The sequence below is a fragment of the Panthera onca genome, chromosome C1, assembly GCF_046562875.1.
Source record: "Panthera onca isolate mPanOnc1 chromosome C1, mPanOnc1 haplotype 2, whole genome shotgun sequence".
NCBI classification, from domain to species: Eukaryota; Metazoa; Chordata; class Mammalia; order Carnivora; family Felidae; genus Panthera; species Panthera onca.
This window is the reverse complement of record NC_138346.1, coordinates 171,168,439-171,190,031: the sequence shown is the minus strand read 5'-3', so window position 1 is coordinate 171,190,031 and position 21,593 is coordinate 171,168,439. Positions and strand designations below refer to the sequence as shown.

At 35.8% G+C, this 21,593-nt stretch overlaps 1 protein-coding gene across 2 annotated transcripts in view; it reads right to left on the bottom strand.

The window, feature by feature from the left end:
- TM2D1 (TM2 domain containing 1) overlaps positions 1–21,593 on the bottom strand; it is a 50,619-nt gene that overhangs the window by 12,839 nt on the left and 16,187 nt on the right. For both annotated transcript variants that reach the window (XM_078451848.2, XM_078451847.2), the window contains exons 3-5: positions 21,483–21,591; positions 15,890–15,981; positions 5,207–5,280 (exon numbers count right to left, since the gene is read on the bottom strand). In XM_078451848.2, coding sequence (XP_078307974.2) covers positions 5,207–5,280; positions 15,890–15,981; positions 21,483–21,591 — 275 coding nt within the window. The remainder of the gene's footprint in view (positions 1–5,206; positions 5,281–15,889; positions 15,982–21,482; positions 21,592–21,593) is intronic.

Here is a 21,593-nt window from a genome sequence, read left to right as displayed (position 1 = left end):
TCTGACTTCGGCTGAGGTCATGTTCTCAAGGTTCGTGGGTTCCAACCCTACATTGGGCTGGGCTCTCTGCTGTCAGCACAGAGCCCACTTGGGATCTTCGGTTCCCCTCTCTCTGCCCCATTTCTGCTCATGCATGCTCTCTCTCAAAAATAAAAAATAAACATTTAAATTTTTTTAAACATTTATTTATTATTGAGAAACAGACACAGAGCGTGAGCAGGGGAGGAGTAGAGAGAGGGGGAGACACAGAATCTGAAGCAGGCTCCAGGCTCTGAGCTGTTAGCACAGAGCCCGACGTAGGGCTCGAACTCACGAACTATGAGATCATGATCTGAGCTGAATTCGGTCGCCTAACCAACTGAGCCACCCAGGTGCCCCCAAAATAAACATTTAAATAATAAATTAAGCACCAAAATTCCTACATAGTGCCAGAAGTTATACATTCAGACCCCTTGACTTCATCTGATTTAAAGACTTGTTAGTATAAATGCTTAATAACCAATATCAATATTATTCCTCAAGAAATGAGTAAGATTCATATATTATATATCTCTTGAGGAAAACACAGCTTTGGGATGATTCTCAAAACCAGTTTAAGATACTCTTTACTTTTTGAACATTCCTTTAATTCACTAAATAAAAATCTGCCCACCTGATAAATGAACTAAGTGAAATCTACCTAGTTAAGGTCACATGACAGAGCAGAGGCTACACAAATTATTAGTCTCCTCAGTTTTCTAGTTTATTTCCCCAATAAATCACACCAGGGTTAAATAAACAATACAGAGAGCTATTTGAAAGAACTGAGATCTATAAAACGTCTACTGCTTTTTATATATTGCTGTCCAACATCTAGTGAACTATCAAGGACTTTGATCCACTTTTCCAGCACTGGTAACAGATTTAGGGTGATTACATGGTTAGTCCTTTTTTTTGATCAATAGTATGTGTGTCCCAGGGCAAGGATGTAGGCTAGGCATTGGACGAAACAAACTGGCTTACACAGAAGTGAACCTACAAGTTAAGCCTTGCTTATGTTCTACACTGAAAAGTATAGGTTTTTAAAATTTTTAGTAAAATTCAAAGAATTTAAACAAGATAAAATAAAGATAACTCATTTTTATTTTAAGCCTGCAGTTCTCAAGGAAACATTTTATTTCTGATAAGTGGGATCTTATTATCAGACCACTTTGGGGATAGAGTATAAGTTTCTCTAGCGCAGGACCTCAACTTATTATACCTAACTGGTACTCACTAAACCCGTTTTCCCTGATGGCATAAAACCTACTATTTATAGTTTATCGTATTCAATTTTATTTTATTACCTCTCAAGTGACACCAGGAAATTTAGAGCTTTAAGGGCCTAAAGAAAAAAAAAATCACTTTTAAAAACTATCTTTTTTAGCTTCTTACTTTCCCCATAATTCGTACACAGCCACACTTTTCACAGGGTGTACTGCATTCAGTTCAAATCAGCCAAAACTTCTGATGGCATACTCTTGGTTTAGCACACTACCAGTGCTATAGGGAATTTTAAAAACTTTTTTTCTTTTTTAAATGTTTGTTTATTTTGGGGGTGGTAGGGGGAAGGGCAGAGAGAGAGAGAGAGAGAGAGAGAGAGAGAGAATCTGAAGCAGGTTCCACACTGTCAGTGCAGAACCAGACGCAGGGCTTGAACTCATGAACTGCAAGATCATGACCTGGGCTGAAGTCGGACACTTAACAGACTAAGCCAGCCAGGTGCCCCAAAAACTTTTCTTTTTTTCTAAAGAAATTTATGAGTGAAAAGTCAAACCTGGTGTTTGAAAGTTAAAAAAAAAATAACACAGAAACAATATATAATGCAGTGCTAAAAAAAATTATCTATATTAAATGCCAAACTAACAAGATATTTTATACATTTTTAAAATTAATTAATGTCTTGAAATTATGCTGCTTTTGTGAATTTCTACTATTTACATAGTTTATTAGTCCCTTAAGGAGATATACTCTGTAATGCTAATAGGAATAAAAATGAAAGTAATTTCTTCCATGATGCATAGAATTTTTTAAATTGTCACAAAGCACCGCTGATGTACTTTCTTCCAACAACTTTCTACATTCCAACTCATATTTCCATTTTCCCTCTACCCATCCCCATCTTTCTGATTTGTGGCCATCTTGTCTCCACTTACGAGAGGAAACATTCTTTTCTTTTTGTTTGGCACAGTCCACATCAGTGGTTTTGGTATTGTTAAAAATGTCCAAATTGTGTAAGTAAGGAAAGAAGTTTAAATGAAATCAAAATATTCTCATACTTATTCTGATAAAAAAATTAAATGCCTAATCTATCCATCATGACATACATATAAAAATGTATAAGCACAAAAGAATGTTTATTTTAAAATCCTCAGAACTGCCTTATAAATAACTATATATATATATTGTAATTATATACAACAGCTACTTATAACTGAAAGACTGTATGCTACACACATATCACTGATTTAGATTTTTGTTGAATGCACAAAAAAGCTGAATTAATTCTATGTATTGTTTCATACTATTAATTCACACTGCCATTTCCATACTTTTTAAGAACAGAAAAAGAAGAAACTTCAAAAGTTTATTACATAAACTCATTAAAGTATTTTCAGTAAATACAGTGACATGTAAAGCTTACTTTAGCAATATATACATTATACTTTATATTATTTTGGTTCAAAGTTGAAATAACTAGACCTATATTTTTAAAGAGGATTTTCCTAGATTTTTGTTATAAACACTGTGAAGCAAGTATGTTTTTATAGGTCTTGAGTTCATGCACAATATGTTTCTGGGATCACAGCCCAATAGAAAAACATTGCTATTCACTGGGGAACAATATTTAATGGCAAAAAAAAAAAAAAAAAAAAAACAAAAAAAAAAACACCCAGAATGGAGAGAATGAGAAAAGAGAATAAACAAAAAGATGATGGACAAATGTAAAAGGTCTATGAGAAATTGGAAAAAATATGTTTGGGACAAAAACATTAACATAGTTTATAATATTTATACTAAAAACATTTGATTTGCTGAAAAAATAATCCTTAAAAACTAAAGCAGTCAACATCACATGTTAAGTATATTAAATGTCATGTAGAATAAGGCTATATCTCCTATTTTGGCTACATTTGAAAACTTATCTTTTCTCCAATCTGAAAGCGGTCTAAAACTAAAGTGGCAATGCCTATTAACATGCCTTACTTAGAGAAATTTACTGCAGAAATTCAAACGCTCTAATTCTGCCTCAATATTTCTTAATGCGATAGTTTTAATTCAAGATCTTTAAGAAACAAACTATTTGTTCTCAAAAGTTCAGGCATTCATGTACCAGAAAGCAGTAGCTGAATCAAAAAACTCCATAATCTGATATAAATAAAGCTATAAAGCAATGACGTCACCAAAGAAAGAACCTAGTGTGAAAATATTACCTAATGGGTTTCAAAGACATTGAATTATGGATATCTTAAAGAATCCCAATAATACATTAAGTTCCTTGGATCCTCATTTGAAGTGAGAAATCCATTTCCAAGCATATGTGCACAAGTACCTTAGCCTCTTCATGCCTGCTTGCCTGTCCCACAGTCAGAGAAGGCAGGATATTTGGTTAGGCATATGTTTATGAATAAAGACAGGAAAATTCCAACTTTGAAACCAAATATTTTCCTTGTTTAATTCTGGTATCTTATTGGTCCATATGCTGCCTCCTCCTCACAGTATGGTACCCTCCTCACAGTATGCTACCAAAATCTCCTGGATTTTGACTTTCTTTTAAAACATAAGGATTAACATGAAGCAGACAGAATTGAGGAGTGGAAATATTGTATGAGAAAGAAGACCAAAACTGATGATGCTCTACATACATAATGACACACTTGCTGAAGACATTAGGTGCTCCATAAATGCGTACTGAAATGCTGTTTTGTGACATTTGTTGTGATAAATTTATCTCCTTCTCTAATTTAAGAATCCTCATGAGTTAACCACCACCAGTTCAGGGTAATTTAATGTAAAACATCTGGTGGCCCTTTTAAATGCTACAGGATAGCATTTCACAAACTTGCCTGCCTCCACACCAGTGCAGCAGGAGAAAATGAGGTTAACACAGAGAAGCAGAGATGAGTGTCAGGGGAGTCCCCAAATACATCATTTGATCCTATGGATTTAGTCTTGCCCAAGACCAACCCATTCCTAGATTTTCTTTTTTCTTTCTTTCTCTCTTTCTTTCTTTCTTTCTTTCTTTTTTTCATTCCTAGATTTTCTACAGACCTCCTGGACATTGCTTTTTTCTTTCTGGCTTAAGCTAGCTGGATTTCAATTTCTGTAATTTACAACCAAGAGAATACTAATATACAGTGCCTGTCCATTAAAAAAAACAAACAAACCACAAACATTGTTTCTGCCTATATATGTTCATATGCAAATATCAGATCCCCATCAATATTCTATTATAATAATTGACAATGTGGCTGTGACCATCCAGGAAAATAAATAATAAATCCAAGAAATAATCTTAATCCCTATTAGAGATTCATAATACAAATTATAAAGACTCTTAGAAGTTATCCGGTAAAGAAATCTCAGTTGAATTCACATTTACAAATCATATTTGAGCACTGAATCCTTTCTTTATGAAGTTCTTACGTCTTTTAGAACTATGAACTGGTAGAACACAGGTTGGGAAATGCTACTTGGAAACATAGCTATGATCCCTGAGATCTAGTATCTAAAGAAAAACTGAAAAAGTATTCCTAACTGCTTTCTAATATATTTATTCTTAGTTTTTGTTTTTTGTTTTTTTTGAAACAAGAAAGGAATTTATTTCAGTGAGGCTAACATTGGTAAGACGATGGACTAGGTTCTCAAAATGCTGGAAATATTTGTAGATTTCTATCACAAAAATGTGGGTCAAAGGTGGGTGGTTACATGAAGGTGGGGCAGCAAAGGTCAGGTTGATCACTGTCTGGGGATCAATCCTGTGGGGTCTTGCTGGTTCAGGGCAGTTCTTATTGCTCGAGGGGGAAGTTTCAGTTCTCATCAGGGGATACTTTGCCCCACAGGGTGTTTTTGCCTGAGTTAAGAGATAAAGTGTGCTTTCTAATATATCTAAAATATACCAGGAAAAGATCACAGATCACAGTTTGAATGTAAAAGTAGTTCATCTTCTAGATTGAAACTAACTTACCTGCATTGAAATAAGAATGAAATCAATTAGGCTCCCAATTCCACAAAATCCGACAGTGCAAAACTTTAACAAACCTAGAAAAGAAGATAAATTCATTTAAAACTCGGAAAGTCTTATAACTATTAATTTTTGTTTTCCAACAAACCATTAGGTATACTGTACCACAAACTCTTTATATCAAGAATATAAAATTAACACTTTAAAAAATCAAATCTTCACCTGAAAATATGAGATAGGTTTAAAGGACTCTCTATATAAAAAAGACACAAAAAATGATTAGTTCACCTAAATAAATATTATAAAGTGAAATAAGAACTCAGTGTATGGATGCCTGCCTAGGTGGCTCAGTTGGTTAAGCGACTTTGGCTCAGGTCATGGTCTCATGGTTTGTGAGTTCGAGCCCTGCATCAGGCTCTGCACTGACAGTGCAGGGCCTACTTGGGATCCTCTCTCTCTCCCTCTCTCTCTGCCCCTACCTCACTCGCACTTTTTCTCTCTTCCTTCCTCTCAAAATAAATAAATAAGCTCAAAAAACAAACAAACAAAAAAAAAAAAAAACCACCTCAGTGTAATCTCACAAAATTTCTTAAGAGAAAAGGTCTAAAGGAATAAATCTTTAAATCTCAGTACACCAGAATTATAGAACATCTTTTAGTCCTAAAACCCTTACTTATTTATTTAGACTTAATACATAGGTGATCCAAGTTTTAATACACATTTACAATAGAAAGTTCAAATAAATAAAGATTATCAAGGCACAGAAAAAATAACCAGGAAAAAACATTAATCTTACAGTTAAATTGCAAAATTTTATTAGCAACTCAATTATCTTTATCCTATACTTAATTATCTTATAATTATCCTATACTTTTTTTCTAAGCATCTCATGATTATTAATTCTATACTCAAAATCAATAATTCTGTGTACTATATACACTTCTGCCTTCAGTCCCAACCTTAGAACTAAGGTACTAAAACAGATAATAACAGAGCATAGAATCTAGGACATATACAACGATATTACACAAAACATGATGATGAAATAGAGGAGGCAGATTGGGGGTGGGGGTGGGATGAGTAATCTCTCTTCTATATTTAAACTTAAATTGCTTTCCAGACATTGCATTTGAGATATAAAAATGGTAGGAAACAAGACTTTTCGTGAAAGGGTAGTTCTAAGTATCAACTACAAATAGATGCCAGCTAAAATCACAAGAGTGGATGAGATCACCTCCTGCACACAATTTGGAAATACAGAAATAAGACTGAAATATGTAGGTACATTACATGATTATTTCTCCCTTTTTAGTATTAGACAATTGGACATACAGCAGAATAATGTTTAAGTACTAAGATAACACATGTTGGAAATAATTTTAAAACTACTAAAATATACAGATTATATAAAATTATGCTTTTAGTTTTCTTCAAAACAGTTGTTATGTTCCGTCTTTGTCTCATGGAAGTCTCATCAAAGGACGGTCTTTTATCTGTTTTATTTACTCTTGTGTCCTTAGTACCTACAGCATTACATCATATCACAGGGAGGATGTTCAATATTTGTTACATGAATGGATAAATGGTCTCAGCTTTTCTGTTTCCTAAAGACCTCTAACTTTTTAGCCATTATCTTATATAACAACTCCTTAAATTATTTTATTTATTAGTTATGTTTTATTATAGTTGCCCAGGGAACTTGATCCACTGACTTGGTATATTTTATCCATTGACTCATTCATTATATTTCTGAAATGCGTCCCTCTTCATGTAGCATTTTAGTGTAAATTTGGAAATACCATAGAGGTTCCTTTCTTTTAATTTTCTTATAAAAAGATTAATCTCAAGAATGGTCCGAGAAAAGTTTCTCTTTAATTAATTGCTACTCTATGAAGAAAACATAACCATGTCAGATCCTTTACTCTTGTCATGACTTCTTCCAACAATATTCTGTAGCTCTTGTCATTTCTCAGGCGACTTCTTCAGAGCAATCTTCCTAACCTGCCTGTCTAAAGCTGCATGCTGCTTCCTGCCACATCTCCCTTATTTATTGCCTTCTTGGTGCCAATTAAAAATCTGTAACGGCCTCATTTGTTGGTTTTCATTCATTCTCTTTCTTCCACTGCCATGTAAATTCCTAAAGGCAGAGTCCTTATCGATTCCTTGAACAGTACCTGACAGACAGTAAAAGTCTGATAAATATTTCTTTTATGACTATCAAAAAACTAGAAACAATCTAAATGTTTAACAGGGAGGAACTGCCTCAGAAAATCAAGGTACACCTAGTAATAGGAGAGAGTATTATGCAGCTGTTTAAAACAATGATGTGAAATATATTTATTGGCAAAGTGATGGGACAACACTCAAAAGAGAGAACGATAATGAGTTCATGAAAATCTTGATATTCTGCTGCTGAATCCTTACTTAAGGGTTCTTCAGAAGAATGAACATGAGAGGTTCCTGTTCAGATAAAGTATTAGATAAGGGAATGATATGTGTGTTTGAAACTTTGGTGAGTGTCACCTACTTCTAAAGTAACACATTTAAAGAAACTATAGAACATGGCAATGCAAGCTGGTGCAGCCACTCTGGAAAATAGTACGGAGGTTCCTCAAAAAACTAAAAATAGAACTACCCTACGACCCAGCAATTGCACTCCTAGGCATTTATCCAAGGGATACAGGTGTACTGTTTTGAAGAGACACATGCACCCCAATGTTTATAGCAGCACTATCAACATTGTGTATGGAAATGTGTGTGTGTAAGCCACACAATATTGTGTGTGCAAGCCAAAGTATGCAAAGAGCCCAAATGTCCATCGATGGATGAATGGATAAAGAAGATGTGGTATATATATACAATGGAGTATTACACAGCAATCAAAAAGAATGAAATCTTACCATTTGCAACTACGTGGATGGAAATGGAGGGTATTATGCTAAGTGAAATTAGTCAGAGAAAGACAAAAATCATATGACTTCACACATATGAGGACTTTAAGAGACAAAACAGATGAACATAAGGGAAGGGGAACGAAAATAATATAAAAACAGGGAGGGGGACAAAACAGAAGAGACTCATAAATATGGAGAACAAACAGAGGGTTATTGGAGGGGGTGTATGAGGGGGGGATGGGCTAAATGGGTGAGGGGCACTAAGGAATCTACTCCTGAAATCATTGTTGCACTCTATGCTAACTAATTTGGATGTAAATTAAAAAAAAATTTTTTTAATTAAAAAAATAAAAGGATATATGCAAAAAAAAAATAAAGAAACTATAGAACAGACCCAAATGATACTTAAGTATTTAAAATATCTGCAAACTAACCTACAGCAACAGAAAGCAGATGAATGTTTGCTTGGTAAAGAGCAGGACAAGGGGGACCAGAGATTACAAATGGGCATGAGGATGCTCTGGGTAGTGACATATATGGTCATTATCTTGATTATGGGGGATTGTTTCAAAGGTGTACACATATGTCTAACTTATCAAACTGTACATTTAAGATATGTGCATTTTTAATGTTTATTTATTTGAGAGAGAGTGTGGGAAGAGGGGCAGAGAGCAAGAGAGACAGAGAGACAAAGAGAGAGAGAGAGAGAGAGAGAGAAAATCCCAAGCAGGCTCCATGCTGTCAGTGCAGAGCCTAACATGGGGCTCATTCTTACCTACTGTGAAATCGCGACCTGAGCGAAACCAAGAGTTGGATGCTTAACCAGACGCTTAACTGACTGAGCCAACCAAGGTATGTGCATTTTATTGTATGTCATGTATACCTCAATAAAGCTGCTTTAAAAATTAAGGAACTAAGTTAACTATTAAAAAAATTTTTTTTTGAAAGTTTAAAATCATCACAAGGGCACCTGGGTGGCTCAGTCAGTTAAGCATCCAACTTTAGCTCAGGTCATTATCTCGTGGTTTGTGGGTTTGAGCCCCGGGTCGGGCTCTGTGCTGACAGCTCAGAACCTGGAGCCTGCTTCAGATTCTGTGTCTCCCTCTCTCTGCCCCTCCCCCACTCGTGCTCTGTCTCTCTCTTTCAGAAATAAACATTAAAAAAAATTAAAAATAAAAAGAAAGTTTAAAATCATTACAGTGATTTACATCTTGTTTCACTTCAAATCCAAACCTATAATATTAACTATGGTTCATCTATTTCTGTAAATTTAACACAAGGGTTACGTTTACTAAAGGAAATTGCTAATACTGCTACTTTAAACTTTAGTTTTCCAAATATAAAAATATTTTATGAAAATAAGATAGGAAGGACACTGAAGGTTAAAAGAGATGATGAGAAAAAGTAAAGACTCAGATTAATACATGACACATGGCAAACATCTGAAATGTTAGCCCAGTCATTACTTCTGTTACCATTACGATTATTATCGATTGAGAAATGTATACAGCATAAATCTACATTTTTTTAAACGTTTATTTATTTTTGACAGAGAAAGAGAGAGAGAGAGAGAGCGCGCGCGCGCGCGCGCGCGCGCGCGCTCATGAGTGGGGGAGGGGCAGAGACAGAGGAGACACAGAATCTGAAACAGGCTCCAGGCTCTGAGCTGTCAGCACAGAGCCCGACGTGGGGTTCAAGCTCACGGACAGTGAGATTATGACCTGAGCCGATGTCGGACACAACCAACTGAGCTACCCAGGTGCCCCTACGATCTTTATAATAGGATCATCTAACCTAGTCTCCTATCTTGTAAATTCCTTCTGCCTATGTTACCACCAAATTACCCAAAGTTCTCTTCCAATGTGCTGTGCACTCAGTTTTCTCATTCATCTCTGCATTTATATGTGCTGCACTACTCTCTGCCTTGAGTCCTCCTCTGCACACCTTCTATTCCCAATCATCTAGCTCTAAGAGTTGTTTGAAACCTCTAGAAAGTCTTCTCTAATGCCGCCAGGATGAATTTAATACTATTCCTAGATGCTCCCAGCCCTGCCCTGAACTTTCAGCATAGCACATAGCCCATGGTATGACTTATTATATATTCTTATTTATCTGTCTTCTCCTATCCTTTCGTGAGCAACTGGAAATCAGTGCTGTGTCATTCCCATGCCTAGTCAATGTGATTACTGAAGGAACAAACTATATCAATAGTAAATTATCTTATTTGCAAGCAAACGCTGATCAGAACACAAAGTAGCATATATTCTAAACAGCAGTTATCAAAATCAATACAAACCATTACTCTTGTAGATTTCATTATTTTGAGCATAATACCAGTTTTTTAAAAAGTGAGGTATCTGTGAACTACCAAAACTTGATTGCCTTTTTTCCCCCAAATAAAAAAAGTGTTAGGTCTCTTTGTGCAGACCTCATTTACTAATTTCTTATTGTGAAAAGGAGTATCAATTTTAGATTTTAAAAACTATTTTAAAATTCCAAATAAAAGTGTTTCTAATCAAGAAGGATCCATTTTTATCCTGAACCATTACCATTATATTCTTTCAAAAAGATTATGCTGACAGATTATATTCATAAAGCTCATGTTGAGTGTATTTTATTTATACTTTAGTAACCCAAATATTATATTTTAAAAACATGAATGCAATAAAAGGATTTGGGTATAAAATAAAAAGAACAGAAATTAATTTTGAGTATTTAAGAACATTTTTGGTATTTTTTTCTTTTACTACGGGTTGAGTCTTGCAAACACTGCTTTCTGCATAACTGTTTTACAGAATGCAGATTATTTCGTATTGAAGTTGCTATTTGCCAAACCACAGGTGTTCTATAATGACTTGGTAATTAGCTATCATTATTCTTTTTGTGTCTGTACCTATAAAAGAGAGTTTTCAAATCTTAGAACAATCTAACCCACAAATCCCTTTATTTGTCCTATGATCTGTGGATATTATATACTAGTCCAGACTGGTAACTTCAAATTAAAAAAAAAAAAAAAAAAGGAATAATTAAGCAAAGATTTTTAAGATTTGGGCTTAAAGACACTTTGTTATTCTCATAATAAGAAAATATTTACATTTTAAAAGGAATACCACTGTGAAAAGAGTATCTCTCCTGTTAACTGCTTCAAAAGAGCTATTATCTTTGAGAATCCATAACAGTTTAATGCTACAGATGGGCAAAACAAAATATGCTAGTTATTCCATATAAAAAAATGACAGATGTTACAGTTAAGAATACAAAGACAGATGGGGCACCTGGGTGGCTTAGTAGGTTAGGTATCTGACTTTGGCACAGGTCATGTTTTCGCGGTCCGTGCGTTGGAGTCCTGCGTCAGGCTCTGTGCTGATAGCCTGGAGCCTGGAGCCTGCTTTGAATTCTGTCTCCCTCTCTCTGTCCCTCCCCTGCTCACACCCTCTCTCTCTCAAAATAAATAAACATTAAAAACAATTAAGAATACAAAGACAGAATGCTATTAGAAAAATAAGATTTCAGGGTGCCTGGGTGGCTCAGTCGGTTGAGCATCTATCTGACTTTTGATTTTGGCTAAGGTTATGATCCCAGGATTGTGGGATCAAGCCCGGCCCAGCATTGAGCTCTGAGTTGAGTGTGGAGCCTGCTTAAGATTTTCTCTCTCTCTCTTCCTCTGCCTCTCTCTGCTCCTGCTCTCTCTCTTTCTAAGATAAAAATAAATAAATAAATAAAAATAAAAACTAAGGTTTCATTATAAAAAAAAAGTTTCCAGCTAATGTAGCACTGGTATACTGAGGAATAAATCAATTAAAGATAATAAAGCTATACATAAAGTTAGTCATGAGCTAAAAAGGAATTTGAAATATCTGAAATTTTTCCTTAAGTGAATTTTTAGATCTTATGAAATTTTACTCAAGCTCACCCCCACAACAAATTTCCCTTGTCTATTCCTGAAGTAAAATTTATATAATGATGTATCACATTTAACACTAAATTACTTAGTAAAAGCAGATTTCATATTGCATGATTTACATTATTTATTCTGTCTTATAAAATTCCAATGATTGGGGCACCTGGGTGGCTCAGTCGGTTGAGCGTCCGACTTCAGCTCAGGTCATAATCTCACAGCTTGTGAGTTCGAGCCCCGCGTCAGGCTCTGTGCTGACACCTCAGAGCCTGGAGCCTTTTCAGATTCTGTGTCTTTCTCTCTCTCTCTCTGCCCCTCCCCCACTCACACTCTGTCTCTCTCGGTCTCTCAAAAATAAATAAACATTAAATTAAAAAAATAAAATAAAATAAAATAAAATAAAACAAAATAAAATTCCAATGATCATAAATGGTATTGAGGAAGTATTTTAAAAAGCTACCACTGCTTTTTATAACCATGAAGATTAAATAAGATTATAAGAAAAATATAATTTTAGACTTTATCTATAACTATTTTCATGTCAGTCAACATACTATACAGTTAAGAAATTTTTTTAATGGTAATCATTTTATTCAAAAATACCAAAAATCTTTAACCCTGGATTCTTAGTAAAAATTAAAATTTAATTTAAAAACATTTAATATTTTAAAATTCAAAAACATTATTACTTTACATATTAGATTAGATTAGTTGATAAAACATATCAAAATCCCTAACATTAAGACAGCTTAAATGCAAGTAAGATACAATAAAAATGTCTGAATGCTTACAGAGATAAGAGGATTTTCAGTTAAAGATCATGAATTTGACATGCCCACTTAGCTCCTCTCACTCCAAGATCCCACGAAAAGATGGTAAGGAATTTTTAAAGTCCAAAAACCCAACAGAATAAAGAAAATAAAAGATAAGACAATAACAACAAAAACTCAGAAGCTGAAAAGCAGACGAATAAGAAGTGACAGACAACAATCTTGAGAAAGTTCTATCTTAAGCCAACAGTCAAAATATTTTTTGAACTAATGAACACACAAAAATTGTTGTGATAATAAAGTAAGTTATTTAAAGATTAAAAAAAAAAAAACTTTTACGCTGAAGCATAACATCGAATGTTAAAAATTACACTCGCAGTGTGCCTGGGTGGCTCAGTCGGTTGAGCGTCTGGCTTTTGATTTCAGCTCAGGTCATGATCCCAGGGTTGTGGGACAGAGCCCTGCATCAGGCTCTGTGCTGACAGTGTGAAGTTGGCTTAGAATTCTCTCTCCCTTTCTCTCTGCCCCTCCTCTGCTCACTCTCTCTCACTCTCTCTCTCTCAAAAACAAATAAATTAAAAAAAAAATTATACTTGCAAGTTTATGGAATCTCAGCCTCCAATGGAAAGGTTTTCTTTGACTGACCTAATAATAGATTGGAAGAGCAGTGGCCAGAGAAAGGCAGTTCCTGGCAGGAAACTAATATTCACTATACAGAGCTTTATACGGAGCTTTACCTAGAATTTTCCTTTGCAGGAATTTTACTTTCACAGTATACATGCCAACATATTATTATGTGCTGTAGTAAGAAAAAAACATTAACTTACACATATGACATGACAGCTCATCCAACACACATCACAAAAAACCAAAAAGTCACTCGTTAGGCCAAACATTTAAAATTTAAAATAGACTTCGAAATCATCACAGAATAAACTGTTGTAAAGAACAGCGTTTCTCCTTCCCTCCTAACTTTTTAAAAACTTTCTGAAAGTTAGAAATCTTTACAAAATATATATATATAATTCTGTCTTTTTAAAAAAGTTTTTTTTTGAAAGTTTATTTATTTTGAGAGAGCGAGTGGGGGAGGACCAGAGAGAGAGGGAAAGAGAGAATCCCAAGCATGCTCTGTGCTGTCAGCACAGAGTCCAATGCAGGGCTTGAACTCACTGTGAGATCATGACCTGAGCCGAAACCAAGAGATGCTTAATTGACTGAACCACCCAGGTAGTCCTATACAATTTCATCTTCTTAAAGACAACATAGAAGACAGGCACATGGGTGGCTCAGTTGGTTAAGCATCCGACTCTTGGTTTCAGCTCAGGTCATGATCTCACGGTTGGTGAGATCGAGCCCTGTGTTGCCCCACATTGGGCTCTGTGTTGACAACATGGAGCCTGCTTGGGATTCTCTCTCTCCCTCTCCACTGCTCATGCTTGCACATGTACTCTCTCTCTCTCAAAAATAAATAAATAAAAATTTAAAACTTTTTTTTTTTTTTTTTTTTTAAAGAAAACATAGAAGGAAATACAAGGAGGGGGCACCCGGGTGGCTCAGTCAGCTAAGCACCTAACTTTGGCTCAGGTCATGATCTCCCTGTTCATGAGGGACTCATGTTCATGAGTTCGAGCCCTGCATGAGGCTCTCTGCTGTCAGCATACTGCCTGCTTCAGATCCTCTGTCCCCTTCTCTCTCTGCCCCTCTCTAGCTCGTCCTCTCTCTCTCTCAAAATAAATAAACTTAAAAAAAAAAAAGCAAAGAAAATACAAGGATAAAGGCAGAAGGCTTCAGGTGTATTCTTACCATCACCATATCATTTTACTTTCTCACTATGAATCTAGTTTCTGTCCAACTATCCATCCTTCCTTTTGTCCATCCATCTGTCCATCCATCATCTAAAAAGAAAGTTAGGCTAAAGGGTTGTTATTTTAACAACTCTGAGGCCTTCTATGAAGATTATATGATTTTATATGGTCTTAGCCAATGAGAACTGTGATCGTCATCATTATTTCCAGAGCACGCACTTACTTAACAGGTAGTGAATGTTGAATAAATGTCTATTAACTGGACAAATTTGTCCAGTTCCAAGTAAGGCTATCAGAAACATACTTCCCACTAACACCACAGTAAAGATTCCTCTTTGATCTCTGGTAGGTAGCAACATGGAAAGAATAAGATAAGCCTTGCTAGCTGGAAAGTAGAGCATTCAGAAACTTTAAATTTTTCTCAGTACAGGGCTAATAAAGAATCAGAGTACTACAGTAAATAAAGTATGATCTCTTGGGCCAGAAAATTTAGGTTCAAATTCAGGTCACTAGCTGAGCGTCCTTGGGTAAATCTCTTAATCTCATGACAATTTCCCTATCCATAAAACAAGGACGATAACAACAAATGTGTCACAGAATAAAGCAAGGCCTCTAGAGTGAGTAAATCCCTTAACCTCTCTGGTGACAATTTCCCTACCTGGTAAAGAAGATTTAAAGAGGCTGATAAAGTCTGAGAGCTGTAAGGTTTAAATAAGGGTAGGTATATAAAAGTATTGTTCAAACAAAAGCTATCATCAAATGTATACAGTTTTGCATAAGCATTAGTAACTAGGGTAAATGCGAAGATTACGGCTATAAGGAACACATAAGGGGGATGCTAAGGGTACTAAAAGTCAGGTTCTACACCAGCTCATGCCGGTAGCTGGAGGTGCAATCCCAACGTCTCCTGAAAGGAAGTAGTTTCTATTCTCAAGGGAACACTGACAGAGGTTCAGGTAGAAGACAAATATTTTTAGAGGGATAGAAGGGATATGCATTTATTCATAAAAGATTTATTAAATGTCTACCATGTTGCCCAGTACTAGCAATGACAGGAAGTACCTATACTATTTTGTGTGTTTTCAAAAAGATGAAAATACAGGAGAGGTCAATATTTCTTACCCAGGCTGAATTGTAGAGCTAGCTCTATATTCACAGGAGAACATTAACTATTCAACTCCAGTTAGTTGGAACTTGTAACTATTAATAGTATGCAGAGATTTAATCTATAAGAATAGGTACATTTACCTACCGTACAGGTTTCACAAGGATTTTTTTTTTTTTTTTTTTTTTTTTTTTTTTTGATGAAACATACTCACCCAAGGCAGGGTATCCAAGGTAAAACCGATCGGCTCCCAACCATCCAAGAAAAAGAGATAGTGCCACTGCCACTTTGTATGAATAGCCATTTCTGTACAAAATTAGAACCTGAGTGTTATATACATGTATTCTCAACATGTAGACATTTCAGGAAGTAAAACTATTAATTAATACTTATTTGTTAATTTGTTCATCCATTCATTCATTTACTTAATGCCTTTTGGGTGGTTACTGCATGCCAGGCATTATGCTGGGCTATTGGGATATATTAATAAACAAAAGAAACAAAGATCCTTGCCCCTAAAGAGCTTTCAATCTACAGGCAGCAAGCAGTAAAAATAAATGTATTTTAAAAGTAAACCATATATTATGTTAGAAAGTCATAAATGCTATGGAAAAAAGAAGTGGAGCAGGGCATTTAGGGAATTCAGAATGCCAGGGATGCAGACAAGGGTGATATAAGATATAAACAGGGTAATAAGAGTAGGCGTCATTGAGAAGGGGGCATATGCACAAAGACCTGAGGGAAGTCAGTGAGTTAGTGAGCCACACCACATCTGGAAGGGAAGAGAGCCCCAGGCAAAAGTAACCACCGTGGCAAGGACAGCATACCTGACATGTCTGAGGACTATAAAGGAGGCCAGTATAGTAGGAGTAGAATTAGAGAACAGAAGAGTAGGAGCTGAGGTCAGAGGGATAACAAGGGGCAAAAACGGCAAATCATATATGGCCCAGAATACCATTGTAAAGACTTTGGTTTTTACTTTGAAAGATATGGGAAGCTACTGTAGCATGTTAAGTAAACATGTGGTATGATCTGATTTTGATTTTACAATAATTACTCTAGCTGCTGTGCTGAAAACTGACTGTAGGGGAGTACTTGTGAGTTACTGTCACAATAACATTGTATAACAAACCACCCTAAATCTCTGTGGCTTACAACAAGGAATTGTTCTCATACTTGTAGACTGCAGCTGGCTGTGGTTTAGCTGATGTAGAGTGGGTTCAGCCAGGAGATGTTGCTTCAGGCTAAAGTTTGGCTCAGTTTAAATCCAGGCTAGTTCAAATCAGTTCAAATTAGTTCCTCTTAAGTTTTTCTAGGGCCCAGGCTGAAGGTATAGCATTTACCTGGGGCAAGTTCTCTTCAGAGCACGTCACCAAGGTTCAAGACAAAAGCGAAAACTCACAAGCCCATTTAAGCCTCTGCTTGTTTCATACTGGCTAGCATTACACAGGCCAAATACAATCACCGGGTCAAGCCCCAAATCAATAGAGTGGAAAGTATACATTGCCCAGTTAATAGTGATTGAGAGGGATGAATTTGCTGAACAAATTCCAACTACCACAGGGACAAAGGGCTCTGAAGGCTCTTGCTGTACTCCAGATCAAAATTAATAGTGGCTTGACCTGGAGTAATAGCAAAAGAAACACTGAGAAGTGATCAGATTTTGGATATATTCTGAAGTACAATATCCGGATTTCCTGATGTATTCAACTTGGGTTATGAAAGAAGAAAGGAGTAAGAATAAAGCTAAAGATTTTGTCCTAAGTAACTAGAGGGATAAAACAAGCATTAACTGAGTTGAGTAAGGCTGAGGGTAGACTACACCTTGGAAGGATGTTCAGGATTTCATTGTTGGGCATGTGAGTTTGAGATGTTTCTCAGACATCCAAGTTGAGTTGTCCAAAAGACAGTCAGATTTACAAGTCTAGAGTTAGAGAGAGAAGTCTGAGCTGGAGATATAAATTAGGGAGTTACAAGCATATACCAAGTATTTAAAACCAGGATATTGCCATGTAAGAAAAGATAGACCAAAAAAAAAAAAAAAAAAAAAAGATTCACAGAATGGGCCCTGATATACTCCAATATTAAGAGACCAAGAAGAGAAAAAGCTGGAAAGGAGACTGAGAAAGAGCTAACATTGAGGAAGAAGTTAAACTAGAAGAGTGTGATATTTTGGAAGTCAAGCGAAGACAGTACTGTGTATTAAGGAGAACAGAGTGATAATTGTGCCAAATGTGACTGATGGATCACATAAGTAACGGCTGAGAATTTACCACCAAATTTAGTCAAGAGAAGTTCAGCAAGGACAATTTTGGTGATGTGACCTCAGCAAGGACAATTTTGGTGATGTGGTAGAGGAAAAAGACCAAACAAAGCAGGCTTAAGAAAGCCTGGAACGAAAAAAATTGAAGTACAGGAGTATTAGACAACTCTTTGAAGGAGATTTGCTGCAAAAAAGAAATAAACAGAGAAGTAGCTGGAGTTATCACTTTAATATCAAATCTGATTATGTCCATCTCCTGCTTACAATCCTATATTTTTTGCATTTCACTCACAATTAGGACATTTTGGGGAAGATGGGGGATGATAGATGGCCCAAAGATCCTGTTCTTATAAGGATGTCAGATTTTATGCTGAGGGCAGTGGTTGTCCTATCTACATTGGAATGGGGCACCAGACCAGAAGTAGAGAAATAAATTAGTCGGCTTTTAAGAAACTCAAGCCATAACCTACTAGGCAATAGCACTAGAAGAGTAATGTAAACAAAATTGGGAAATACTAAGAAGGCAGAAGCAACCGTGCTAAATGTGGGAAATGAGGGAAAAGGAGAAGTCAAGAATGACTCCAAAGTTTCAGCTTAAGAAACTGAGTAGAACATGGGCCATACACTAAGACAAAGGAGGAAATGATCTGAAGGAAAAGATGATAGATTCAGTTTGGGACTTTAATACACATAAAGATGGTGAGAGAAGCCAAAGAGGGGAATGAGTGACAAAGAGAATAGGACCAAGGATATAATCTTGGGGATATCAAGATTTACAGAAAAAAAGAAGAGGAATCAAAGGGAATAGAAGAGTGCTTTATACAAAAGTCAAGGAAAGAAAATATTTTAAAAGAAGGGAATGCCAAATGCTGTAGAAAGATTAAGATATGGATTATAAAGATCTATTTGATATAGCAGCAAATTTCAGCATGGCCAAAAGCTTAGACAGAAAAACTGTCTTTACATTAGACAGAAAAACTCATAAAAGGGAAGTATTATAGGAACATACCTTTCAAAAAGCTTGGCTGGAAAGGGGAATGAAATTGGAAACACAATGATCTGTATATTAAACCATCCTAAAGAATAATCTGAAAATGGGTGGTGTAGCAGACATTGTCTAATTGTTCACTGAAACACTGCTCTTATGCTCACAGATGTATAGCTAAGCTATATATTCTAGCCCACCTTGAACTTAAGTGCAGTCATAACTGAGTTTTGCCCAGTATAATGAGGACACAAGTGATGTGTGCCATTTCTAGATCTGGCCCATAAAATTCTCCTATACGGGGTTGCTTTTCCTCTTTCCCCCTTGCTGGCTGAATGGAAAGGACTGTGAGGACTAGAGGAAGCAAAGCCACAAGATGAAAGGAGCAAGGCTCCGGCATGGCTGCATAGAACAACAATCACTCCCCTTACCTCATCCAGACCTCCAAGCCAACACCATTTGGACCATGATGTAAATGGGAAATAACTTTTATTGCGTTAAGCCACTGAAATTCTAAAGACATCTGTTACAGCAGTTAGCCTGCTCCAGCTAAAATAGTTGGCCAGTATAAATAGGCGTGTGGCTTGGTAATCAATCAGACATGGTTGCTAGACTTTAGTTGTTGGAGAATACATTACAGAACGACTGTATCTGCAATATTAAGATAGGAGTTTTAATCAACTATCAATATTATATACAGGAGTAACAGGAGTAGAAGGAAAATATGTAAACTGGAAAAGGAACACTCAGTGAGTAAGAATTTGTCAGTGAGCATTCAGTAGCTGACCAGGAGCTGGATCTTTGGTAGGCATGTACTGAATATCCTGATATAGAAAAATGACTTATGAGTTGATCTTAATTTTGTGACTTATTATTAAAATTACCCATCAATTTAACTCCCCTTGTTCTGATTCAATGCTCATTAAGTGAATTCTATTTTGAAACTGTAGATTTTACTATAGGAGGGGAATAAGTTGGCCAGTATACTTGCGAGTATCTGGTTTCCTTGATAATTACATTTCTTCTTATCACTGACATCACTGTTTTGTAAGCATGATTAGTATAGCTCAGTTGCACTGAGCCTGATCTACCCAGAGACACTGAAAAGAAATCAGAATTAATTTGGAAATTGATTAACAGACCATTGTGGTGTTACCATAACAGGTAATATAAACTTCCACGTCCAACCTGAGTGGTTAACTGTTCTCAATAGATGATTTTCTTAGTTGTTATACTATAATCTATGATATCTTGGACCAACGCTTAATAAATTGTCATTTGGATTTTTTATGGTAGAAATATCAATCTATAAATTCAAAACTTGGCTAAACCATATCTAAGTACTTGTGAAGTAAATCCTTTTAGCAATTTTTACTTTACTAATGAGCAATCTTTAAACCCAAAAAAGTGTAAGTGATTCACTTAGGATTACACAGCAAGATAGAATCTAAAGCCCCTCATTAACTCAGTGAAGTAGGGTCAAAAATAAGACTCTACTATAATTTCTAGGAATTCTAATAGAACTGGTAGAAATAGCCAAACCGTAAGAAAGAAAGAAAAGAAAGAAAAGAAAGAAAGAAAAGGAAAGAAAGAAATAACAGTGGTTATTCCTTGATACAACTGCAAATAGGTGCCATCAAATAAAACAATGTACAGTTCAAAGGTAAAAATATAGTGCCACCAATTAAAAAAAAATGGGTGAAACTAAACCATGTTTTTAGTACAAAGCAGAAATAGAAGAATACAATGTTAGCTTTACCAAAGCAAAAATAAAAAGCAAACTTCAAAGTCCTTTAAACAAAGAACACTCTTGGGGCGCCTGGGTGGCTCAGTCGGTTAAGCATCCGACTTTAGCTCAGGTCATGATTTCATGACTCATGCAGTCAAGCCCCACATCAGGCTCTGTGCTGACAGCTCAGAGCCTGAAGCCTGCTTTGGATTCTGTGTCTCTCTCCTTCTCTGCACTCCCCACCCCCCACCAGCCACTTGTGCTGTCTCTCTCTCTCTCTCTCTCTCTCTCTCAAAAATAAAAACATTTAAAGAAATTTTTAAAAACAAATAAAGAACACTCTTAACAAAATAAAAGCCATTTGTCTTAATGTCCCAAACTTTTGAATGCTGTTTAACCATTCCTCATCCATACCTATTACCAAGAATGAAACAAAATTTCAAAATGCCCTTGAAATGCAAATGATGGATAATTAACATTCTTTTACTATTACAGGTACACGATCCCTTATTTGCACTCTAGAAACCCCCCAAATTTTAAAAACAGAATTTTTCATAACTCATTTAGTGGCATAAACTGACCGAAATAACATGGCATGAGGCTATTCACAGTCTTTATTTATTCCACATAGTGAACTACTATGCTTTACTTGGTGGTCAATTGTATTTACATTACAAAATACACTTAAAATAGAGGTTTTCTGACATAGACATAAAAGTTATATTAGTGTTGGATTTTCCCCACAAATTGCTCTTTATCTCTTTACACCATGCAGCCAAGATACAACACAGGCAAGTAATCTGAACATTTAGCTTCAGTAATGGACTTACACGTTTCGGCAAGATATAGGCTTGAGAAAACCAACTTCGTTCCCAGTAAAATGTGTTTCATTGCCACTGAAATCCTTACAAGTTATGTTGGGTGCTGGAAAACAAGGAACT